Genomic DNA, 26650 nt, shown 5'->3' on the forward strand with positions numbered 1-26650 from the left:
AACAAATTGCAATTGCATACGATTGCATTCGTTATGTTACGGCTACTGGCGGCAAAACTGCATTAAGGTGCGACCACATGCAGCCGCTCGACGCTCGTCAGCGTCAAATCTGATCACGTGACCGCGACATACAGCGACAAAGCTGAAAATGTTGGGCTTTAACGCTGGAAAAAAAAACCTCTTCGATTTCGGAAAAAACACTGTTTTTTTTTTATTTCATTCACTCCAATTTCTTTTATTTGTACCACTGCCACAGAATATATAATAGTACTAACGTACAGAATGGCCACGCTCCGCCCCGCACCGGTTCGAGTTACCCCACCCCTCAAGCGCAGATTGCAGGAAAACCGCAGGAAAGCAGTCGGGTGCGCGACGCGATGTATGGAGCAATAATTTTGCGAAATCGTAACGGTACCCTACCTACTTCCTTTTTCTAAATAAATAGTGATTTCTGAAATTAACGCGATTAATACATGAAATAACTACCTACCGAATGATTCTTTTAAGTTTGTAGACGTATATCTATTGTAATTGAAAATAATAATGCTTAAAATACGCAGACAGACACATTTTAAGTAGGTTTAAATAAATCGAGGATATTCTGGCAAAACCGGTTAAGTGCACAATATTTATTTTTTATACGGTTTTGCTAGATAAATAAAGCAGAAAACATTGAGTATGCCCATGTATGTAACATTTATTTGCACATATCTAAGCCATACCTACATATGAGTACCTTTAAATGTCATTGGTAGCACTTATAGTACTATACGGTTTTGCAATAGTCAGCCCTGTGCAGCTTACGCACACATTGACGCGTGTACAGTACAGACGTCGTCGTGCCTATGTAGATTCAAGAACGCGTATTTTGTACGGCGTGGCCGCCCTGTGCCACTGCCACTACTGCCACTAAAGTAGGTTAAGAAATCAGCTTCCAAGACCATTCCGGCAAGCAGCCATCTTCACGCTGCTATTCAACGCGGCAACTTGACCCTACGACGCGGACAATTCAAAATAGGGTCACGTGACCATGAAGCAAACGTCAATAATAATTTAACAATAGACCGGTGTCCTTAATAATTTTAATTAGTTCGTCAGATTATTAGAAAATATTGGAAACGTATTTTTTTGTCAATTAATAGTAGTTTATATGACTGTTACATAATGAAGGGCATTAAAATACTAGTGTGGGTTTATGAAACGAGCCAATAGGAGAGTTTCATAATAACATCACACGAGTGTTTTAATGCTTAATAATTATGTACAGTTACAACCATTGCTTTATATACACACATTATAAGGTATCTATGATGTGTTCAGGAACCGTATGTGTTACGACCGGCATTGACCTGAAATTTTAGCAGTAATTATTGAAAAAAAAAAACAAGGACTAGACACCTATAATTGTCCTAGTCCCAAACTAAGGAAAGCTTGTACTATGGATACTAGGCAACGGATAAACATACTTAAGTATATAGATAAATACATACTTGAATACATATTAAACAACCAAGATCCGAGAACAAACATTCGTATTATTCATACAAATATCTGCCTAGGCCAGAGATCGAACCCGGGACCTCAAGCTTCGTAGTCAGGTTCTCTAACCACTTAGCCATCTGGTGGTGGTATGTATGTAAACTCTTTATTGTACAATACAAAACAAAAGAAACAAAATACAATTGACAAACTTTGAGATACTGGTACAAAGGCGGACTTATCCCTTTAAGGGATCTCTACCAGTCAACCTTTGAGCGGATGAAAGGAGCAATCAGTTGGGGACCGACAAAAAGTGGGTTTAAGAGTCGAAAATTGTGGAAGCTACAATACAGTGCTTTAAAGAATATAATACATAAACTAATAAAAAAATATTTGGTAAATTTTATTAAAATCAAAACCACAGCGAGCTGTGTCGTTACTACTTTTAAGAATGCGCGTACCTCAAAATATATTTTTTTCTGTGTTCATTTATTATTTTGTATTTCAGGGGTTCATTTTTTGTATATTTATTTTAAATATTTAGGAAAAAAACAGTCACATAGTCAAACATAGCATATTTAAGAAATGACAAAGTATATGGGTTGCCAAAACAATGATATTGATAAAGGTATATTTTCATCGACTTGTTGAAAATTTCTGATAAAGTTTTACTGAAGTTTTCAGTCAAACATCTGCTGAAATATTTTACATTCATTTTAAAACTTGTAAAAGGTTTTTTTCTGTAATACAAGGCAAGTTATTATATTAATATAATGGTAATAAATACAAGACGTGACCGTATATGTCTAGTCTGTAAATGGTATATACATTGGTTTTAGAATGCCTACATCATTGTCAGAAACTACAAACATGAACTTTTTGTAAAAATCGAAAATAAGTTTTTGTAAAAAATAAAACTGTTAATACCTTTATTTGTTGACTGTACTTGCATTGTCATCCAACTTATATATGTATATATACTGAAATTATAATTCAAAATTAACATACTAGATTTGACCGAACGACAAACAGGGTAAGTTAAATAATAGCTTGTTAGAAAAATTGTATAACCGCGCACAATTCATTATCTTAATTCTTGATTATCTTTCCAACAGAAAGAGTTGGCCACTGATTGCATTTGAACAGTTAAATGTTCCCTTAAAGTTAACGGATATCGAAAATAACACGTTGTATACATTGTATGTCTGGAATTCGTGCTATGTTGTCTGACAGTTTTGAGGCCAGAGACCAGCCTGTGGCAAGCTTTCTAATCTAGACCGATCTTGAACGGAGGTTAACATTATATTTTTTTTTAAATGCAATTTTTAATACAAGCTTTTTTGCTAATTGTCACCCAAACACTTGGACTATTACTTATTCTGTGCCCAAACTGCTTTTCCGTACCAAATTTCAAGTCGACGTTATTAACCGTTGAGGACTTCCGTCCTGCGGAGACGATATTGGCTGGACCACCAGGACGACATTACCAGATTATTGTTTGATCAATTTGTGTGTGTTCTTACAGTGCGGAGGTGGCGGAACTGCATAAGGCAGCTGTCTCACCGCCGGCGAGGAAACGATTGGCTATCGACTATTTTCTCGCTCAAGAAACGAACAAAAGATATAAGATCCTGTGTGAGTAAAAGAGACATATATATTAATAGTTGATCGCTGGCGGTTCACACTGCCGGCGAGAACTCGCTCTTACATCTTTTGTCGCAGCGACAAGAGCTATAAAACTCGCTGAGCTATAAAACTAGCTCAGCGATACTCGCTCAGCGCTGTTAACTTGGCGGCCGCCCGGCTCGAGCGAGTGGAGCGAGTAATCGCCCGTCGTGCTCGAACACTCGCTTTTCACTGCTCGCCCACTCGTTTCTAGTTACTCGCTCTGCTCGCTTCTCGCTCATCGTCGGCGGTGGGACAAGTGCCTAAACACATTTCTTGCATAAATGTAGCTGTCATAATGTCGCGGCGGAGCAAAGTAGTTGTTTTACTTCGGAAATTGATTTTCAAGAGCATCGAGCTTAAATCTTAAGGCAATCAGCCGAGCAGCCCGCGAGCGCGACCTTCGCCGGCGCGAATGTCATCCATTCATCGCTATCGGACGACCGCGCAATGTCACACAATCCTGACGACTTTAGGGAACACTTTTTGCGTCAGGGATTAAAAATTAAAAACGAATGGGATAGAATAGAATAAAATTTGGCGTAAAAAAAGTATATTAGGTACATGAAATCTGGCATTATACCCTGGTGTGGTGTAGTGTTACACGTTTTGTTAGACCTTAGTTATAGTGTTTAGCTAGCTCGTTTTAGCTACGGTTTTTGTCTAACCCCCTTATTCATAAACGACAATCAAACCTATTTTAGTTAAAATGCCGCTAAAATTCGTTTGTCCTTATCTGTCACTTCGACATTTGTATTTGTTAGAAAGGGACAAAGCATTTGTTAGTTAACATAGGCTTGTTAAGTTTTATGAATAAGGGGGTTAGACTGTAAATATATCTACGTCAGAATCCAGCTAGGTCAGGGCCGTCGGGTGAATGGAACGACCGCCCGGCGTCGGAATACCGAAATCGGAAATAATAAATGCTAACGCGATTATATTAATTAATTTCTGCCCTGACTTCTCAAGACTTAAGGGGCGGCCACACCGCTGCTTAAAATACGGAGACGGTACGGAATCGCAGTGACGTGCCGTAAGCGTCACGATTTTGTCGCATGCACTCCACACCGTTGCTAAAAGTACGGTGACTACGGAATCACAGTGACGTGCCGTAAACGTTACATTGCATGGAGAGCATGCGGTAGTCTTGACATTTACGTCACAGACACCATGACCATGACACGAGGTTTTAACAAGCTTTTATTAACTTGCCCTGTTCGTATGGGTCAAATCTTGCAAGTTAAATTTGACCCACTTCTAGTAGTCTGACTTGAAATTTGGTATATTATGTAAATCTGACAGTGACATCCTGGTGGACGCACACGGAAATCCTCTAGTCGCAAAATGTACTCGTGGTGCTCGATGGATGATAACGCAAAAAAAAATACAGCAAAAAAGCTTGTATTGAAAAAAAAACAAGAAAAACTCACATTTTAGAATAAGATGAGAAGATTTTCCCAGTAACAGCTACTGCTGACTTTCCTCGTCACCTTTAGTGATAAGAGTCCAAATCGCGTGAGACGCACGCTGTATACGAGCCATGGCACGCGGCGCCAAGGGGTCACGAATGTGAGATACCGCCATTATCAGTGCAATTCAATACTACGAGTATACGTGTACTTCGCATTTTTAGCAATAGATATGACTGAACGATCTTGGTCTAGTCTAGATAAAATTGGTTACTGGTCACAAGGGTGGAAAAAATTGACGGGCCCGGGAAACTGGCCAAAATCCTTTAAGGATGCGTTTCCACCAGATAACGCTTCTGTTGTTCCCACTAGAGCTGAGCTGAGCGAGGATAGGTCAATAAAGTGATTTTATTGGTTCAAGAGAAACACATCCCTGCACATCTCTGGGAGAAACGCCGCCTACATACGATAAATAATGTGTATATTATGTATAAATCAGCCAGTTTATTGGATATACTACAATTTCGCATTGTTACCGTAGTATTTGCTGAGGTAGGTAAAGGAGATTAGACGAGTTTCGGTTTGATCCCCTCCCCCCTAAATACTAAACTAAATATTTCACGTAATGGAATGCTCCATAACCGAATATTTAAAAAACAATGTGTGCCATAAAGAGTTATGTATTGTATTGTTAGACTACTAAATTACCTTAAGATATTCTTACTAATTATTTTTATTAAAAGATATTAGATCAGACCAGCATTTCTCAAACTATAGTTTGGCTAATGAAAGCTGAACCCAGCTATTATTTGAGTGGCAACATTATTCAAATGTCATGGGCAAACAGACCAAAGAGTATGAATACAGACACTTGAGCTTGTACTATTAGGTACCTATCTATTCTGTGACTTGTTGAGCTTAGTACCTTCGTGTGCTAAAATCGAGTTTTTTTGAAATTTACTGCTGAAACATGAGCGAAACAGTCAAAAGTGTCCCACAGATTATTTTAACCATGATAAGCAAATTAAAACAAAAACAAGCAGAGAGGGAAGCCTTGTTTAAACAGAAAAAGAGTGTTTAGATGCGGTGACCGAATTTGTAGGTTAGTAGGCATGGCAAAATTTATTGATACTAATATCCCTTTCAGAATTGGTCGATACAAATGTGATTCCTAAGATTCACATTTTCTCAAAAATATTCGCATTAACCTTTTTATGTTCAACATATTATCGTTTAAGTAATTACTTATTTTCCAATAGGCATGCGATAGACAGAGAAGCATAAAGTAGGCGCGATTCTTATGCCTAATCGTCACTTTTGTACGGCAGAGAAGCTTCTGTACTTGTACTTTTACTTATTCTTTGGTGATACCTGGTGATACCACCTGCAAATTTTTAGAATTTGCCGCGGTTCAAATTCAAAGTCATCTTTCATCAGCCAGACTCTAACAACGTATTTTATAAGTAAAAGTTCTAGGGAGATCGTGAATAATACAATTTTGACGAGCATTTACTAAAGCGATCCCTAGAATGGTCGTGTAAATGTTTTGTCTCTATGCTTGCCTCTGTTCGTTGTTCAGTTCGACAAATGTAAAAACGAAGAATTCTCCATGTTCTGTTACAAGCGAATAATCAAGTGTATCAGCACCTTTAAAGTAAAATCGAATAAGTTTGGGCGCCACTGTATTAGACATAATATTCTAAGGTCACCATACTCGTACCAAGTATCGCGTCATGACTAACCAAATAAATGCTAAGTAATCTATAATTACAATTAGAACGCATACAGCGCCGTTTAATTTGATTGGAAAATAATTTTATTGATAAATGTATAGCACAGAAAGAAAGAAGACATTTAATACGGAAGAAGACACACAATTAAATTTACACAATTACAGACAAATAAACCAAAAAAAAAATATGAAAACACACATGAAAATAGTAACATAATACACAATTTTGTGTCCCCGCAAAAGCGAAACGTTCGCTGACTCAGCATTACGCTGAGGCCAGCAGCGCTGATTTTCCGCCAGAACCGCCAATGCACAAAATAGTACATTGTGTCTTAAGGGCGGTAAATAAGGAATTACGAACGAGAGTCTATTAGAAGCCCGAAGTCGAAGACTGAGGGCTTTAATGAGTCGATGTTCGTAATTCTAGTACCGCCCGTGCGACATACAATGTTTTTCATCACATTTGCAAGTAAAATTTTATATTTGTAAAAGAAAAAATATAATTCTTCCAAATATTGGCGATACCTTAGGCTGTGCTCTTGGCAACGTCGCCCTCTACCTCCCTCGGCATGCGCCGCAACGTGCGTGTGCATGTGGTCCATGTAGTCCTGCAGCAGCACCATCAGTACGGGCACGGACTCATTTACCGACCTTGGGCTTCATGACAAGACAATGTGTACGCGCAATGACTCATTTACCGACCACGGGTTTCATGACAACGGTTTTACGAGCAAGTGTGATGAAAAAAATATCGCCTCAAAAGTTCTTGGGGCTTATTTACGACATTGCTTACCAGCAAGTGTAATGAAAAATACAAAGTAAATTCCTTGCTCATAATAATGCACGGTTATTTCACGGTTCACAAATACCAGCGCCTAATGTGTGTAGCTAATAATGTTTTCTTCAACCAATCTAAGGATATATTAAGATGTAACTAATTGGCGAAAACAACTGACTGACTATAATTATTTGTGCTTTTCAAGGTGTCTACAAAAATTTCCGGAACATATTAGCAGATGCTTTTGTTCATTCCGGGCCTGAGTCGTCAACGTGACAAAATGTCCAATGGACGTATTGTTTTATGGTCATTCTGACCGAAGACTAGAAAATGTCTTGAATGTTTTTACTGTAGTTAAGAATTCTAGTAATTTCTACTATTACTTATTATAAATGTTTTGTGAGATGTGTGTGTATTTTCTTTGTTACTCCTTCACGTTTAAACTGGCTGTACGTTAGGTGACTGAGGACAGTTTTGAGATACAAAAAAATGTTTGCCTTTAGAACCATTTTTTTTATTACAACTTGGCAAAATATTCTCCTTTAGTCTCTATATACAACGGTTCGTTCGTCTAAACCAAGATTTAAAGTACTAGCGATATACTTCCTTAGGGAGGTCCTCAACCGCTGCTATAAAAGCATTCCGAGCGACCGTCCTCAGGGCTTTCAAAATGATAGCCACGGATTCCAAGTTACACTTTTGGGAAGAGTAAGAAGTCGCGCGGAGTAGATCGGGGCTATAGGGCGATTGGCTCATTTGTTGAATTTCTGTGCTTTTCAAAAACTCTTGAGTTAATTTGACTTTTTGCGGTGATGCATTGTCGTGATACAAAAAAAGGCCCCGAAAACCTATTTTTGTAGTTTTTGGACGCAACACCGGTATGCACAGGTTAGCAAACACCCTTTCGTATACGTTACTTTCTTAAAACCGAGTTTAGTTAGACTAGCAAGAAAAATCGTGCAAGTTGCATTATATTGCAGCGCTCGATTGACCACTACAAACTCGTTGGCTTTACGGCCTCGCAATGTAATGCAACTTGCACGACTTCTCTTGCAAGTCTAAGCTCGGCTTAAGAAATTGTTTCTAAATAAGCAAATATTTTTTCCCCACACTGCGTTCTTGTTTGACTTTCCGCGAAAGTTCTTCGTCCGGAAACACCCCAACCATCGACTGCCGCTTAGTAGGACATGTTGATAGATCCAACTCTCGTCTCCAGTAACAACATCAATACGTTGCGGCCGTAAAATCGCACCGAAAATGGCTGCCGGGAGAGGCGGCTCGCTCAGTGGAGACCCGGCTTTACAAGAGGGGAACTTTTGTTCACCCTCCACGCCCGCTACTACCTCAGCGAATATCGCTGTGATTAGGAAGCGCCATATTCCTACCGGCACCCACTGTCTATTCGTATCGGAGTAAACGAGAGCCCACTGTCGCTGTAACTGAGCAGCCGGGTTTTAGAAGACAATAATGAATAAATATTGAAATAAAAAAAAGTATGGATTATTTGTGAAATATGACTCGTTAGTAATTTAGGTATGAATATGTTGACTTCGTGTTTTTAATTGCAGACCCATACGTCTAAAAAATAAAGACATAGAACCGTTTATTATGATTTTAAGACCAATCTTTGCAATTTTTTTTTATCGAGCCGATTTTGTCCAATTATGTATCGAGTCCGTCCATTATCTTTGAAATATGATGAATATAGACAAATATTTTTTTTGATGCGCTAGAACAAATAGTTTTTCTTAAAAAACTGCTTAAATAACATCAATTCCAACAAAATTAGGTTTTGTCAGCCTCTTAAAGTATAGATGTTAACGGTGAGGGAGCGCACGCGGTGCCGACGCGACCCCGCCGCCGCTGACCCATGATAGCGGGGCAATGTCGCGCCAATGTCGCGCCGTCCTTACGCGAGCGGTCAAACAAACCACGCCACGGAAATGCTGCGCTTAAACAGTTCGAAAGCCTACTTTTTTTAATCTTATACTTTAACGAGGCTTACACCAAATGTGACTATGTCAGCCTCATGGGGAGCCGTAGATATATACACTACACTACAGATATTAAATGCAATACCCCTGGTGTTGCAGATGTTTATGGGCGGTGGTGATCTCTTACCATCAGGAGAGCCACTTGCTCGTTTACCATCCAGTCATTTGATTGCAATCGCGAGCGTCAGAAACGTTGGACAATACGGCCTCTGGACGTCTGGAATAACACATAGGCTACTTTTAATCACGATATTCCCATGGGATAGGGATAAAAACCCGAAATTTCAACCGTTAGGTTTAGTACGTATATGAACTTTAGGAAGGCCGGCAACGCACCAGCAGTCCTATTAATGCTGTAAGGTGTCCATAGACGGCGGTGATCACTTACCATCAGGTGACCCGCCTGCTTGTTTGCTAGCTTTTTGATAAAAAAAACCATTTAATTTAGTGAAATCCTACTGTTCCAATTCAACTGCTGGATCAAATCTGGTCTGCGCGATACAGGCCCAGAGTCTAGTGCGAAGGCCGCCGATGAACCTTTATTGTAACATTAGTGTTTACCAGCTGAATTGAAATAATTAATAAAAACAGTCAAATACAGTCAGCAGCAGAAGTAGACAAGCGGCGTTGTGGTGCTCAATATGATCTAAACACTCTTATTACCTTGGCAGTAGAGTCGCGTGTAGATCATTTGAGCACCGTAACCGCTCATCCACTTCTGCTGACTGTACTTACCTAGTCAGGCTCTGTACTACGAATCTTGCCGTCCCGCTGCCGCTTATATTATTTAATACGAGAGTGAGAGGGATGGTACGATACCAACATCGATTTTCCAAACTCGTAGTAGCCCCTGTAATGGGGTCACGTTGTTATCTAACTGCGTATCTGCGGTCACAATTAGGAACCATATTTACAGGAAATGCAACAGCTCTTATCGATACCGCCTAATTTTTATCGAGGCTACGTAGCGTGGAATGTTCTACCAATAACCAGGCAAGTGCGTGTGGAGCTACGCGCGATGTACTATCAGCCAAATAAGTGGACTATCAATTTTTAAACAAGTTCCTGTCAAATTGATATATCGCTAAAGTCGAACTTTCAAGTTGACAGACACGTTCTATTGGCATTATTGTTTTATGACATGAAAACGATTATCAACTTTAGGGTGGTAGACCACATATTTGGCTGATGGTACGACAAATGTAGAGGTGAGACGTATTTACTGGAATAGGTTTTGGCTCGGACGCGTGAGTACGCGTTCCCGCCCGCGATAGTTTTAGCGTACGAGTATTTAAGAGTACGGCGGCTGACAACGTTCCGCCAACTTGAAAACAAGCAGTTATATACACTTTTATAATGAAAAATTTATAAAAATAGCTGACAGTCCTAAGCCTGTATAAAGTATGAGGGGAAGTTTTTAGTCGGTATTTAATATAAGTTAAAATTAAAAAAGTATGAAGTGTTTAGCCTGAACTATGACGCGGAATTCGGTAGTTCGATATTCGTAAAACTACTAAAACTAGTACGGTTCATACGCAATCACGGGAGCGCATTTACGGGAATCATTTTGTTTACGCAATGAGTCAATGAGTTAAGTACTCGTAGATACTCGTGGACCTAGTCTTTGGATCTAGTCTTTTTGTGGACGCGTACTCGCAAGACTCAGTCCGCGTTTTGCCTAGTACGTCTCACCTCTGGACAAATGTTCAATGTGAAGCCCAATCCGCCAAGTATCAGTTAGCCGCGTTGGATCGCCGGGCCCGAAGACTCTTTGGTGACAGTCCGCTGATCGGGAACAGTACCCTTAGTGTAAGTTTTCGGTTACAAAATACGTCTCGATCGCGTTTGCGTTAAAATCTCAATTTGTATGGAAACACGAACATCGCAAACGTTCCGACAGAGGCGCTGTTCGTGTATCCATACAAATTGAGATTTTAACGCGAACGCGATTGAGACGTATTTTGTAACCGAAAACTTACACTAAGGGCACTGGCTACAGAGCCTCGAACACTGTCGTAGTTCCTTGTCTTTCTGCTTTTTACCGGCTGTTTTTCTAATTAGTGTTCCATTGACCCACACGAAGCGGTTTGCTTCATCTTTCATAAGCGAACTGCTAGAAATGGAATTCGCTCCCGTCGTCTGTTTTTCCGAATAAATACAATCTAGGCTGTTACTGAACCAGTGAGATACACCATCGGCCTCACCTGCACTTAACATCAGGTGAGAGGGGTCAATCAAGGTCAGTTTTATATTTAAAAAAAAAATACACCGCGAGCGGAGCGGACTCATTACTTACTAAGGCGCGGCCACATGCGAATCGCTCGGCGCTCGTTTCCAACGACAAATCTGGTCACGTCAATGTATGAATTGAACAAGCTTTTAACTGACTTCAAAAAAAAGGAAGTTTTCTGTTTGACCTGTGTACATATGTACTCAAATGTAGGTATGTATGTTTGTCCGCGACTATCTCGCGGTTGGCTGAACCGATTTTGATGCGATTTTTAGAACAGTATTTAATTTTGTTAGATTTAGGAGAAAGTTTTGGTATTTTTTTAACTGACTTAAAAAAAAAAACGGAACTCTGTCATAACATAAAACAATGTAAGTAAGCCGTGTTTGGGCTTAATGAAATCGTTGTGAGATGTAATTTGGCAACAAATCACTAAAAAGTAAGAAATAAAGTAAATTTAAAAAAAAAAGTAGAACATTTATATTGCATTTATATAAAAAAAAAAAAAAACACATCAATATGATCATTGATCACATTTGATACGATTTCCCGCATAATAGGCCATTTTACGCCGATCCCTGCAATTTTAGGCCTGTTTTCATACATTTTTTCATGGTTAATACGACTTGTGTCCCGCCTAATAACACCACCTTGCATCATCGTTCAATGTTACCAAATTATGTATTCTGGTAAAAAAAATTGAGACTAACCATGTCATACTAATATTATGCAAGGGGACGGGATTCTGGCGACACCTCCTCCTGTCCAGATACTTGTAGCGCTGACTAAGTGATCGGCTAATTGGTTTGTACAGTAAAGGACTTTAATTCATCACCTTTTCCTTGTTAATTAATGCGATGTCACTATCACGTTTACTGTGAAATGGTTCCACGGTGGGTCATGAATTAAAGTCCTTGACCGTATACCTTAGATTTGATTTGTTTTAAGTTTAAATTGTTGTGAGTTATCAGTGATGTCAAAAATAAAAAAAGCAATCACTGCAAGAATAAAAAGTGATCATATTAAAAGTTTACATTGTATTTTTTTTTCACTTTTAATACAATTTCCTGGTTAAGACGTTTTTTTTGCTAGGTCCCCTCAAAATAGTCTTAAGCGGGTTCTGCTGTAGTTTGTTTACATTTGAAATGCAAATTAATAGAAAAAAGTGCTAAGTAAAACACTTAGTACAAAAACTATAATTTTAAAATGCTGAAGGAGCTTCAGTTAAGTGAGTATCAAAGCAAAGTCGGAGTACTGGCTTGTCTAGTTAGATTTTTATCGCAAGATAGATGAAGCAGACATCCCTAGGGGCCTGTTATCATTGGTTTGGAATTACATCATCTAAGGCTTTATTTTGGACAGTACGATATCTTGTACTGCACAGTGCCTGGTAATGTGTGCAAAAACGAAAGCTTCGCGTTTTATTGGACGCGTAAGTTCCGAAAATACTTGCGAGCGAGCGCAAAAACAGCTATCGATTAAACCGTAACACCGCGATAAGGTATCAATATTCTGAAATCAGTTGCCGACAAGCAATAACATCCCAATAATCTGATAAACGTCAAATCAGCAGTCCAATATTTACTTTAAACAGAGATTTGCGAATCGTAAACATAACTGCAGCTTATTTGAACTTAACCTAGAATGAGATGTTGAGACTTACTGAAACACGCAGGTTGGCCCGTAGTGAAGCGAAGTAGCACTTCTATATATTAAACTAATAAAATTATAAGTTCACCTGCAGAAAGATATTATAATACACTTTTGATTAGAAATTATTTGATAAGTCGTACGACAAATAATCGACTAGCCATAGATAAAAAAAACTGATGATGACGTCTCAATCAGTGTTGGCAACTCCTAGAAACTCGAGTCGCTAAACTCAAAATCAAAAGTCGCTAGAAAGTCCCTAAATTAATACTCAGGATTTTGTCTGGGAGAGACACAAGAGGCCACTGGTGGTCTGAAAGGTTGGGATACGGAATAGAAAAACAACTTTAAATATAAATTTTCCGAATTCACCGAAAAAGAGAAAATAGAAGAATAGCTAAAGCTGCATAATAGCAATTTTGAATTTGGTGCGCAAGCGCGTTTGTTGCTTTCCATATAGATCTCTTGGCACTGTATAATTATGTGTCGAATTGATTATAAATATTTTTGTTAGTCTGTAAGGTATAATTGCATGGGCCATCAGGAGACCCACTTGCTCGTTTGCCATCCAGTCAAATAAAAAATAAAAAAAAAAGTTGCCCGAAACAAACTTATTTATTATTATTATTATTGACAAAAAATGTAACCATTATTGGTCCTAGACAGTTAAAAGTCGCCAGATAAGTCGCTAAACCATTTTTGTCGTCAAAACTTTTTTTGGTTGCTAAGACTTTAGCAAGTCGTAAGTTCTAGCGTAAAGTCGCTAAATTGGCAACACTGCTCAATCGGCAATTTTACTATTGTTGAAAATTTGACGCATCGGCAATGGGCCATATGTATGCGGCCTATGCGGCTGCCGCTGTTAAGTTTTTTACGAACTTTTTATATTTCACACAATTTAATTTTTCAGAAAAGATAACATAATTTCTTGTCTTTTAAAACCATTTTTTTTAAACATAGTCACTTTGACTTTTGCGCCCTCTCTTGGTCACTAGTGATACTACGTAATTTGTTAGGACGCTGGTTTATTTAAAACGCCATCTAGTTTGTCACAAACTAATATCTATAGAAATCACAGCACTGCTAAGAACAGTATGGGAATTACCGCAGAATTAATATTTTGCTTTCGCAGGATTCGTTATTATTTGAGATTCCTTGATTATTTAAAATCAGAAACCAATCCCCTATTTTCATCAAAACTGTTATTCGGATTTTAATTCTTAAGTTGAACTTAATAAGTTCCGCTTTTTATTTTGAGTAATTAAAAATATACTTACTGCATTCATTTACACTGTGTTCTTTAGTAGTGTCATCTAGTATGCAATTGTCACACTATATTTTCAGCGGTTGAGCTGATTTAGTGCGTAAAATGGCTAATAGGTAGCACTTTTTAAAAAGAAAACAAATTTTTTAAAAGTTTAAAGAATATAATTAAGTTTTTGGGATTCGAACCTGCAACGCATTATAAAACTCATAAAAAAATTGCAAAATAATTTTCGTTTTATAGTTTATTTCATAGGCACGATGGTTCGACATACCAATTTATTTTCGCTACTCGCATAATACGTATTTATGTACATAAACATGTAAGTGCAAACACAGAACATTTTGTGTTCTGTATAATTTACTAAGGCGCAAAGTGTGTAAGTACAAATTCAAGGTACTTAACCTAAAATAATACCCTTTTCGCTAGCGGTAAGTAATTTATCGTTGCTAAGCTTAGCACTAAATCAAACCTTTTTTACCAGCAAGTGGCTATTAGCACTTGAACTCTTTAATATCTATCAGCAATCGAACCTTATTGCTCCTCAGCCTCTGCACTGAGCTGTCAAAAAAAACTATCTGTCAACACCAAGCCAGCCTTGCTTCGATCAATCTCCAACCGACTGGTCCATTTGGCAGAACATTTGCGAGAAGAGGCAGGCATGCTGTCGTTATGCAGGGCGGGCGTGTCGCATTTAGTGCGCACGCGGCGACTTCGTGCGCTGCGGACGAGAGGGGAGATCTACCATATGCCTGCCTCCGCTCCGCGTGACCCCAAACTAGGTGAGTATTTAGCTACGAATAATAATTTCTCTAGGGCCTCCGCTAGGGGTGACACTGTTTACCGGCCCGGATAAAGGTGATTTTCCACCGGCGAGGCGAGACGAGAATTGAAATTTAGTATGGCGGCGCCCGCGGCGGGCGGCTCGCGGTGGGCGCGCGAGAATGCTTACAAATTTAAATTCTCGTCTCGCCTCGTCTCGATTTATTTAGCCTTAGGCTACAACGAGTAAATGAGAGGCCTCACAGCTACGGTTCCACCAGACCACCAGAGATGTACGAGGTGTACTGAGCGGTGCGAGGAACGTTTTGACTATGTGGGAGGTAGCTGAACGGTGCGAGGATGTGGAACTGGAACGTGGAAAAAGGACACACAGGCTGTAACACCCCATGTCGGTTGCAGAGGCGGAGTCCCCGCGCCCCGCGCCGCGCCCCCGCGTGTGGCGCGACCTGCTCAGCGCGACCATCTCTCTCCACGCGATGCCTGCCTCCCGCTCTCTCTTCAGCGTGTAACGTCCGTCTACATCGTCTACTTAATAACATTTTGTGAATTCAATTCGCGTTTTATTTCTGCTTAGGCTGGTTTAAAGTAGGGTCTCCACGTGGTCTCCGCTGAGCGAGCCGCATCGCGAGGCCGCATGAGGCATGATTTTGTTCTATACACGGCTCAAAATCGCATCCAAAATGGCTGCCGCGCGAGGCGACTAGAAGTGCAAAAGTCGAAATTCGTATCTTGCCGTCCCGCTGACGCTCGCTAATATTATTTAATACGAGAGTGAGAGGGACGGTACCATACCATACGAACTTCGTAGTAGCCCCCCAGCACCCGCGCCCGCAGGCGTGCGCAGAGGCGTCTTTACCTATAGTGCAGGGTGTGCGTTGCACACGGGCGCAGCGGTGTTAGGGCCGCCGGCCGCGGCACTTTGTACACTCACCAGCACCAATATCTGACACAACAAGCGTGTAGAAATATCTGATATCTGATACGAAGGACGTGTCAGATATTTTTGCACGCTCCGCTGTGGCAGATATTAATGCTGGTGACTGTACCTATTCCATTTTGACCGTGCGCTTCCTAGATGGCGTTAAGTAATATTTGCACACGGGCGCTACATGGGCTAAAGACGCCGCTGGGCGTGCGCCCGCGATGTGCAACCGCGTCAGCTAGCGTTCCCCCTCAGGGTGCTTTGTAAGGCTACGGAACCTTAAAAATAACGAGGTAAGTAGTAGTAATGCAACGGAAACTCTTAGCGGAACCAGAAACGGAAACAGATTTCAGACGAAAATTTAAGCAGAAACGGAAACGGATGCAGAAACGAAAGTGTACATATAAACGAAACGGCGTTGTGACTTGTGACAAGTGCTCGCTGCACGCTGGCTGACCCCTCCCTCGCGCGCTCTACCACCAGAAGACTTACACGCACCTCGCCCGCCGCGCCTGATGGGCTACTACGAAATTCGAATTTTTTTTAGTAGCCCTGCTGCGTCCCTCTCAACTCTCACTCGACCGTCGTATAATCTTCCAATTATATATCCGTTATAAAAGTTGCGGAAACAGAAGCGGAAACAAATATTAAAAAGCGCGCGGAAACAGAAACAGAGGTCTGTTCACGTCTGTTGCATCACTAGTAAGTAGTATTTTGAACTAATCAGTTCCGTAAACTCAGGTTCTATTTTTAACATTTCGAACAACTGCGGAACTGCTAACGTCATCTATAGGACGTTCATCGCAGCCTAATCCAATAGAAAATGCACGATGAACCTCCTAGATGACGTTAGCAGTTCCGCAGTTGTTCGAAATGTTAAAAAGTCCGTTTGGACTATTGATGAACGCTGGGACTACCCTCTATAAAAATGTACTTACTCTGTGGCTGGTACAGTCACCAGCATTAATATCTGCCACAGCGGAGCGTGCAAAAATATCTGACACGTCCTTCTGGCCCTAGAAATAGAGTCGTATCAGATATTTATGCACGCTTGTTGTGTCAGATATTGGTGCTGGTGACTGTACTATAGAAACCTGAGTTTACGGTTTATATTTTTAATTTTGTCGTTGACCGTACCCTATCGCCTGTTGTCGTAGAATTTAACTAACGACTCAATTTGCGTTCTAACAATCAATTAAAAGTAAAAACTTATGTTTCCTCAGCAAGGCTTGATATTCGCTCTGCGGCGAGTGAGCGAGCGGGGCGGTTCAAAATGACCCTAACACTTTATGGGTTCTTGGTAAGTTTTAACCCCCGACGCAAAGTTTGTCTATGTGTCTGCTCCGTAGTAGACCGTAGCTCTTAAACAGGTAGACAAAGCAGGTTTTCTAGCGATGGTTCTTAGACATGTTTCATCAAAATCGGTTTTGCTGTTTTTGAGATATTGAACTTTAAAGTGACAAAGGGTTTCTCTGCGGGATAGAATCAGAAATGATTGATATCCGCAGTAGATCTAAGGTTACTGACATAGCCCGAAGAATTGCGAAACTGAAGTGGCAGTGGGCGGGGCAAATTGCGCGCGGGACTGATGGCCGATGGGACCAGAAGGTTCTCGAATGGCGTCCGCGGACCGGGAGACGAGCTGTCGGTAGGCCTCCAACAAGATGGAGCGACGACCTGGTTAAGATCGCGGGATCGCGTTGGATGCGGAAAGCACAAGACTGATGTGAGTGGAGAGCCTTGGGGGAGGCCTAAGTCCAGCAGTGGACGTCTTTCGGCTGACATGATGATGGAACTCCCGACGTCACGAGGGCCCCGAAAGTCCGACATGCGAATGCGGTGCATGCACATCGATCGAAAAGCTGAGGTAGCAGAAAAAGCTGTGATTGTAGTTTGACCTACCTACCCTACGGCCTCTCAAGCAGAGGATCGTGGGTTCAAACCCGAGCTCGCATCCTAAGTTTTTCGAAATTCATGTGCGAAATTACATTCGGAATTTACCTCGAGCTTAAGGAACACATCGTGAGGAAACCTGCACAAAATCTGTGAAGCAATTCATTGGTGTTGGCCTCCAACAAGAACAACGAGAACACAGACAGACACAACATAACGGCCAAACTTATAACAACCCTCTTTTTGCGTTGGGGGTTAAAAATGTGTAGTTGCGAGTGCATGTTGATGACTGCTTTTGGCATTTCAGGTGCTTCTTGCGGCGGCGTCGAACCACGCTGAACCTGAAGCGAGCTATGGCTACAACTACCAAACCGTAAGTCGATGCACCGTATGTCCTTGTTATGTCAAGCAAATACAAACTTAAGGTATCTTAGACATTCCTCTTTAACCCCTGGCCCGACAGTAGCCATTTATTTTAAACCGGCCAAGAGCGTGTCGGTCACGCCCAAAATAGGGTTCCGTAGCCATTACAAAAAAATTAAGTAATATCTTTCGAAGGATTTCGTATTTTATACGGAATCTTCCAAGTTTATAGGTATATTTTATACCTTAGGCTGCTATTTACTCTTAAACTAAAATAATTCTCAAGCAAACTTAGCCGTTATAGTTTTCCTTGAAAGTTTGATATACTTACTACCATCATGAATTTTTTTAATTTTTTCCACCCACCGGTTTAAATTTTAGAGGGGGGGAGACGCTCGATTTTAATGAAAATTTGCACTTTAAAGTTGAATATTTCGCAAAATATCAATGAATCGAAAAATCGTTTTAGCAAACCCCTAATGGTTTTAAAAGACCTACTTATCCAACGATACCCCACACTATAGGGTTGGATGAGGAAAAAAAATCACCCCCACTTTACGTCTATGGGAGGTACCCTAAAAAATTTTTATTGTACCATTTTGTCGGCATAGTTTACATATATATCCGTGCAAAATTACAGTTTTCTAGCATTGATAGTTCCTGAGCAAAGCCGCGGACGGACGGACAGACAGACAGACATGGCGAAACTATAAGGGTTCCGTTTTTGCCATTTTGGCTCCGGAACCCTAAAAACGAAGAAACTATTTTATCTCGTAAGAAGCATAAGTTTCTCGGTCGCCCAGGTAGCTAAGTATACCTAGTGCCATCCACGAAGACGCGTGATTTTGTCAAAATTAGCCATTACGACATTGTAATAAGAACCACGGCACGCGTCATCGTGCGTGAATGACTCTGCCTATAAAGATAGTGGAAAATCTTTTTCCATCGTATTTTGTCGGAAATGTTCGTATTTGTCTTGCTTTCTCAACTAGCTTACTGAAGTTTACTGAAGCTTATTGAGAAAGCAATATAATAAGTACATTGTGTTAAGGGCGGTAAATAAGGAATTACGAGCGAGAGTCTATTAGAAGCCCGAAGTCGAACACTGAGGGCTTTAATAAGTCGATGTTCGTAATTCTAGTGCCACCCGTGCGACATACAATGTTTTTCATCACATTTGCGAGTGATATTTTATATTTGTAAAAGAAAAACTACTTACTTAATATTTTCAAAAATTGCCGATACCGCTGGCTGCGCTCTTGGCAGCCAGCTCCCCGCCGCCCTCCCCCTCCCCCTCCGCAGCATGTGCCCTGCAGGCGCTACTGCAGCACACCATGCAGTAACAAACTCATTTACCGACCTTGGGCTTCATGACAAGAAAATGTGTACGCGCAATGACTCATTTACCGACCACGGGTTTCATAACAAGCACATTAAGGTCGAGGGTTTTATTTGGGGGGTTGCAACCAAAGTAGCCTGCATGTTACGAAACTGCTTACGAGCAAGTGTGATGAAAAATTATTAAATAGATCTGTATCTAACGTATACCTACAATGGTAAGCTTTTTCTGCTTTCAGTTGAAAGATGATATTTACGAGCACTCTGTCAATTTCATGGGACCCAAGAAATCTCCACATTTAAAGGTACCATTTTGAGAATTATCTAACCGCCATTTAGGGGCTTTTTCACCATCCATTGATTAGTCTTAACTGACGGTTAAATGTGATGCCGTCTCTATTTGTTTTGTTCGAATAGACGGAGACGGCATCAGATTTAACCGTTAATTAAGACTAATCAATGGATGGTGAAACAGCACCTTAAAGTGTTCCACACTCCAAAAAAATTTACAACAGAAACATTATTTTCTACGGTGCCTCAGCACGAGCTCCTATTTTACTATGGCACGAGCCAGCAGGAATGATAGAAGCCCCAAAAGATAGTATGAAGGCAAGGTAAACGAAATATAGGTCCACTCCAGCAGGGCTACTCCGAAACTCGAAACTCGAAGTTCGTGTCGTGCGGTCCCTCTCGCTCTCGTATTAAATAGTATAAGTGTCAGAGGGACCGCACGACACGAACTTCGAGTTTCGAGTTTCGGAGTAGCCCTGCTGCTGGCTCGTGCTGAGACACCGTAGAAAATTATTTTCTTGTTTTTTTTGTAGTCTGTTAAATTTTCTGCTATAAATTTTCTCTCGCTTTTTAGTGTTGGCAATTAAAAGTTACATTACAACAGTTATACAGCTACTGCTCGTCACCTTTTACAAAATATTGAGGAATCCTCCTGGTGCTTCACCGTCTGTTCTACTTCACCACATGCATGTGACGAGTCTAAATTGCTTGCTTAGCTACCAAAAGTAATCGAATCTCAACTCATGAAATACTTTTGACCCTCCAGGAGCAGCCTGAACTGGCCCATCCATCCTTCGACTCCTGGGCCGCCTACGACTTCTCCAAGGTCGAGGGCACGCCTGATGACGCGCCAGAACACAACCGCCTCAGACGACGAGCTAAGGTATTGTTAGATACGTTTGTTGCGGGAACGGGATGAAGACCGTGATTGCGTTTAATGAGTTCCCGATTTTTCGAGGCATTGGCATCCATGATCACGGGTAGAATCTTTCCTCTGATGGTATTAACCGTTGTAGCGACTCTTAGCGCCATCTAGTGAGTAAATATAGAACTCCAACTCCAACATCCTGCATCGTACCATCGAAGTTTCTCAACTCAGACGCGTATTACAACTTACGGTGTTCTTCCTTCCTTCCTCTATTGTAGCCCTTTCCTACACCGTGAATCATAAGACTGTTTCACCACCCATTGATTAATTTTAACTGACGGATAAAATAAATGTGAGGCCGTCTCCGTCTATTCTAATAAAACAAACAGAGACGGCATCACATTTATCCCTCAAATAAATTTAATCAACGGATGGTGAAACAGCCCCTTAAAGTCTTAAAAAAACTTTGAAGTATTGTATAACTCTTTAATGTACCATGCATGATGCCAATAAAACGTGAATGAATCTGTTTTGACAAAAAATACCACCCAAACGCCCACACTACGGAAGGTTATGTGAAAGCGTGATAAAATGCTTGAAGTCAATTTTCAAATCATCAGGAGAACCTGTTGGCAAATTTTAATTATTATTGTTGTATTGTTTGTAATACTTACCGAAACGGTAATGAGGAAAAAAACGCTGAATGTTTACCCAGTTCTCTAATTTCTTGTGCTTAATAGTGATATCCCCGTGTGGTGTCGGGTTAGAACTACACCTCTCCATTTCTTACGTGGATGTCGTAAGTGGCGACAAAGGATATAGTATATAGGTTAAGGTATACCGTAGGTGACAGGCTAGCAACCTGTCACTATTGTATCTTTTTTGTCAAACTTTAAACCTAAAATTGCTGTGTGCTCTGCCTACCCCATTTGGGAATACAGGCGTGATGTTTGTGTGGTTAATAGTGATATCCGTGTCAAATTAAAAACCCACGAATTCGCAAAGTTTATTAGTGAAAATCCCAGTGCCGTGTGATTTATGAAGAACAGGAACTGACAAGATTGTTTGTACGCAGAGATCTCGGGCCTTCAGCACTTTGAACGGCCCAAAACTGCGAGAGAGACCGCACCACTACCTCTACCCTGAGCCAGTGAAGGACCGCGTCCTGGAGTTCACGTCCACCACCAAACGACCCTCCATCCTCCCAGAACAGATGAACCCTGGAGTCATCTTCCGAGTGCGCATGTCAGACGCTATCCTGAGAATCAAGCAGCGCATGTACGAAGACCCGGAAAGACACATAGAAGCGGACATCATCTACACAAATTTGATAAAGAAAGTCGTCATGGATGAGATCACGAAGTTCCATAACTTACTCCTAATGTACAAGACTGATAAGTCCATCAAGGAACACCTTGGGGAATGCGGCGGTCGCATATACAAGTTTATCAGCTATATGACCATAAAAGTGCATATTTACTGTCTGTTTGATTCCCTATGGATCGATGGGAATCCGTATGTGATTGGTGATGAGTATTCCGTGAGTCCGGTAGAAGTCCCGCCGATGCTGCAGTGTGATGCATCCGAGTGCAATTCTGTGGTGTTCGTGGATTCTATTACCGAGCCCAAAGATGTCGATGAGTGATTTGGAAAATAAATTATGTGGAATAGAGTGGCTATGTTTTATTCGTCATCCTGTAGCGATAATACTTAGCGTAAGTACATAGAGCATTCAATTAAAATCGTCAGAAGACCATATAGCACGGCGAACAGGTGGCCGTTGGGGCCGAAAAGTTCTCAAATGGAGACCGCGGATCAGCGAGCACAGCGTAGGACGTCCACCAACCAACGAGATGGACAGATGACTTGATCAAAGCCGCGGGTTCACGGTGGATGCAGGCCACTTTCAACCAAAGCAATTGAGGGTATATGAGAGTGGCCTATTAATCCAACAGTGAACGCCCTAAATACCTAATAAAATACCCTTTATTAATAAAATGGAGGAAAAAAGCTATAGGACATCTGCATTAATACCTGCCACAAAGAAGCGTGAAAAAATATCTGACACGTGCTACCGTCCTTATATAGAAATAGAGTCTTATCAGATATGTAATGTACGCTTTGATGTGTCAGATGCTGGTGCTCGTGACACAGTGGTGCGAAGCAGAAGACCATGGGTTCGATCCCGCGGGCTCGCCCCTCTTTGTTTGTCTGAATTTATGTACGAAATTAAATTGGGAATTTGTCATTAGGTTCTTAGCAGCATTTTTTATTATTTAAATAAATAAATAAATGCTGCTCTAAATTTTAGAGGTTCCATTTAAAATAAATGCGCTTTTTCGTACAGACTTAAAATTACTAACACCACACAAAATACGGTTATAATTGATTTAAAGTCTCCATGGCATAATGGTGATTTATGTGAAAGCGGTAGAGGGCGGGATTATACCATAACGTCACGGAGAACAGAAGGCCGTTGGGGCCGAAAGGTTCTCAAATGGAGACCGAGGATCGGCAAGCAGCGTAGGACGTCCACCAGCGATGGACGGATGACCTAGCTAAAGCCGCGGGTTCACGGTGGATGCAGGCCGTCTCCGATTGAAGCAACTGGAGTTATATAGGGTAGGTCATGTCCAACAGTGGATGTTCTATGGCTGATAATGATGATGATGATAATGATCCATATTTCGTAAGGTATTATTATTATATTTGTGTTGCAGCGGAGACGTAGTCGCAAGCAGAGTCGCCGCAACCGCCACGGATCCACCCCTCCGCCGGATGAGGAGGTAATGTCTCGAGTGGCAACTTTAGAACTGCCTTTTATTAGCCTGTTAAAATGTGTCAATGCCTTGCCTGTGTAAAAGCTTTACTCATCTTTTATCCTCCATTCGTCCCTGACGAGAGAACCCCTTAGGTACTTAATACTTAAGTATTATGATACTAAAGTTCGCATGCTTAATTAAGTAATAATGACGAAAGACCCCATGTAACCCATAAACCGTAAATGAAAATAATTTCATTTCATAGGTGAAAAATTTAAATAAATCACCTGTCTTATGTGCTTTGCATTTTTCCGAGATAAAAAGTACCTACCCGTTAATCCAAGTTAATAAATTACCTGTGTGTCAAATTTTATCCTTATCCGTAGTCCACACACACACACAATTTCAGAACTGGGGACACGGCAGTGCCCCACCAAGCCGAGCAAAACAAAGGCACGGCCGTACCATACCTACTAACTGTCTCGAACTCGCAGCCTTTCAGACTATTTTCAATCTCCTGTAATTTTGTGCTGGCTTTATCTATATTATCAGCCCATAAATAACTTGTATGTTTGATTTGAATGTTTGACATAACAGCTAAAGAACACGACAGCGACGAGCGACGTGCCGGTGGCCCGCCGCGCCGGCGACGAGACGCGGCAGCAGCGCCGGCGAAAGTCCAAGAAGGCCAAGTCACTGTATGACACCTACGACCCACCAGCCAAGGTAACCCTACAATCCACCCACCAAGGTACCCACACATTACTAATACTGCCATAGCGTGCCGGCGCAAGTCCGAGAAGGCCAAAGTAACTAGCTGGTGAACTAACCAAGGCCAAGAACTAACAAGTGACAAGTGACCAAGGTACCCCTACAACCTACCAACCACCCACACACGGCTAGCACTACTAGTTTGCCGGCGCTGGTCCTACAAATAGGGAAATCGAAAAATCTAGTCGACCAATTAAAGGTAGAGAGAGTTCGAGCCGTGAAGAGAGCGTACTTGGGACGGCCGAGTGGACGTAGACCGGTTGGTCGTCCCAGGTCCCGCTGGAGGGACGAGATCTAGAGAGACTTTTTGGATCTCGGGGTCAAAGGCTGGCAAGAGGTAGCTTAAAATCGTAAAGCGTCTGGTGTTAGAGGTTATTACTGTCAACAGGACTGGGAGTCATCGTTCGTGGAGATGCCGAAGGACCTGTACCAGGCGCATTTACGGCCTGGTGTCATCTTCCGCATACACATGTCGGAAGCTATCCTCAAGATGCAGTACCGCAAGTAAGGGATAAGCATCACGCCCAGCTGTTTTAGCGCGAAAGAACACACAATAGGTACCTGTATTGTTTTTTTTTTATGATTGTTCTTCCGGTGTTTCACAGTTACGGCGAAGACAAGGACGAGTCTGTCATCGAAGCCGACGTCGAGTACCTCCGTCTCACTCGCAAGGTCATCAACGACGAGATCACCAAGTTTGAGGACCTCCGCTGGCTGGTCGGCTGGTTCAGCAATCGCTCCGAGCTCATACAAGAGCATACCTGCAATACGAGATACTACGCCGTCGGTTAGTAGTGCTATAGCATTGTTATTACTATTACTGATAATATCAGCATCACAAGCAACATCATCATCATCATCACCATCAACATTTTCCTCGTTGGTAGTGTCATTAGCATTATTATCGCTGAAGCGTCAACATTACCACCATCATCATATACCTCATCGGCATTGTAGTTTTCGCAAATTTCATTGTCACCACTATCATAATCTTCCTTGTCCTGTCGGTAGCATAACTATGATCATCTTTGTCACTTTTGTGATTACAATCTACATCACCATCATCATCGTCATCCTTATTTACATTATCATTTTCATGATTCTCATCATCTACCCCTATTTCACAGGAACCCCGCCCACGATGTTCACCCACTCCGAAGAATACATGAAGCGCATGTGCCTCTTCGACAACGTGTACATAGACCACATCCCGTACGTCATCGGTGAAGACAACTCCTTACTCGCGGCCGTCGCGCCGCCCGTGCTGCACTGTGACGCTTCTACTTGCACTAGCGTACCGTTTATAGACAGGTGAGTCTGTGTTGATCATAGGCAATGAGCCTTGTACCAGCCATAGATGCTGAGTGTGTTGACCATAGACAATGAGCCTTGTATCATATAGACAAGTGAGCTTTGTACCGGTCAAAGATACTGAGCGTATGTGGACCATAGGCAATAAGCCTTGTATCAGTCATATAGACAGTGAGTCTAGTGCTACACATATTCGGGGGAGCCTTGTTGACCATATTTCGTGTCATCGGAGAAGATAATTCCGTCGCGCCGCCTTTGCTGCATTGTAAGTATTGTAACGCTTCGACTTGCACCAGCGCGCGATTTATAGACAGGTAAGTCTTTCGTTCGTCATAGACAATGAACCTTGTATCATATAGGAAGGTGAACCTTGTACAGTCATCAGTACCAATATCTGACGCAAATGCGTGCCTAAATAACTGCGACTCTATTTCTAGGGCCGCTATGACGGGTCGGATATTTTTGCACGACCCACTGTGTCAGATATTAATAAGGGGACTGTACCAGTCATATACCTACGTTGTACGTGTCGATCATAGACAACGAGCCTTGTATCAACCATATAGGTAACTAGCCTTGTATCAGTCATACAGGCTGGTGAAAACTAACCTAATAAAAAACGTTGCGTTGCTCGTTCCAGCATAATGTTCGACGAGAAACTCGCGCGCAGCAACGTGCGCACCGTGACGCGCTGCCAGGCCAGCTGCCGCGCGCACTGCCGCAACGACGCCGACTGTCTCAAGCGCTGCTCCGACCGCTGCCTGCGCGCAGAATAACGTCGCTATTACATGGATACATAACTTATTTTCCTTCTCTTTATTTCCTACCCTAATACCCTGACATAATACCCCGCTTACTTGATAGACAACAGCATAATGTTAGTAGACCAGGCTTTCTTAGACAGAGCGTAACAAAGAGCTTTTATCTTGTTATGTTTGGGTGGCGCCACTGGCAACTCGTGCATTGCCGGAACGACGCAGACTGCCTCAAGCGCTGCTCTGATCGCTGCCTGCGCGATGAATAACGTCGATCAGTATTCGCTCGTCCAGTAGAATAATGACATATTTACAAGAAAACAAGTTTTAGATTTTAAATTGATTGTTTGATATCTTTAAATCACTTTTTTATATAATCGTCACAAATAAAT

At 41.5% G+C, this 26650-nt stretch overlaps 2 protein-coding genes across 6 annotated transcripts in view; one reads left to right on the forward strand and one right to left on the reverse strand.

Annotated features, from left to right (window-relative positions):
* Positions 1-13096, reverse strand: part of ATPCL (ATP-citrate synthase) — a 64506-nt gene extending 51410 nt beyond the window's left edge. The window contains exon 1 of the mRNA XM_074107741.1: positions 12951-13096. The gene's annotated coding sequence lies outside the window, so the exon portion shown is untranslated. The remainder of the gene's footprint in view (positions 1-12950) is intronic.
* Positions 10255-26307, forward strand: LOC141442689 (uncharacterized). 5 transcript variants are annotated; one of them, XM_074107744.1, is made up of 13 exons: positions 10799-10866; positions 11119-11277; positions 14840-14983; positions 17130-17206; positions 18107-18172; positions 19740-19805; positions 20558-20674; positions 23380-23445; positions 24019-24147; positions 24581-24696; positions 24798-24979; positions 25320-25503; positions 26144-26307. In XM_074107744.1, exons 3-13 carry the CDS (start codon positions 14863-14865, stop codon positions 26277-26279), a joined length of 1260 nt encoding a protein of 419 aa, XP_073963845.1. In that variant the 5' UTR covers positions 10799-10866; positions 11119-11277; positions 14840-14862; the 3' UTR covers positions 26280-26307. The 5 variants fall into 5 exon arrangements, with proteins under 5 accessions (XP_073963846.1, XP_073963845.1, XP_073963844.1 ...); XM_074107745.1 differs by lacking the exons at positions 10799-10866; positions 11119-11277 and adding an exon at positions 10255-10265; XM_074107743.1 differs by lacking the exons at positions 10799-10866; positions 11119-11277 and adding an exon at positions 14558-14580 and having other exon boundaries at positions 14750-14983.
* Positions 26308-26650: the final 343 nt, after the last annotated feature.

This window comes from Choristoneura fumiferana, chromosome 26 (genome assembly GCF_025370935.1).
Source record: "Choristoneura fumiferana chromosome 26, NRCan_CFum_1, whole genome shotgun sequence".
Taxonomy (NCBI): Eukaryota; Metazoa; Arthropoda; class Insecta; order Lepidoptera; family Tortricidae; genus Choristoneura; species Choristoneura fumiferana.

Excerpts from the sequence above, each read along its gene's own strand:
- LOC141442689 (XM_074107745.1), top strand. The coding sequence starts at position 14,863 with ATGCTGTCGTTATGCAGGGCGGGCGTGTCGCATTTAGTGCGCACGCGG. Across the intron at positions 18,173-19,739 it reads ATGGCTACAACTACCAAACC|TTGAAAGATGATATTTACGA; the intron begins GTAAGTCGATGC and ends TTCTGCTTTCAG. Across the intron at positions 23,446-24,018 it reads CCCCTCCGCCGGATGAGGAG|CTAAAGAACACGACAGCGAC; the intron begins GTAATGTCTCGA and ends TTGACATAACAG.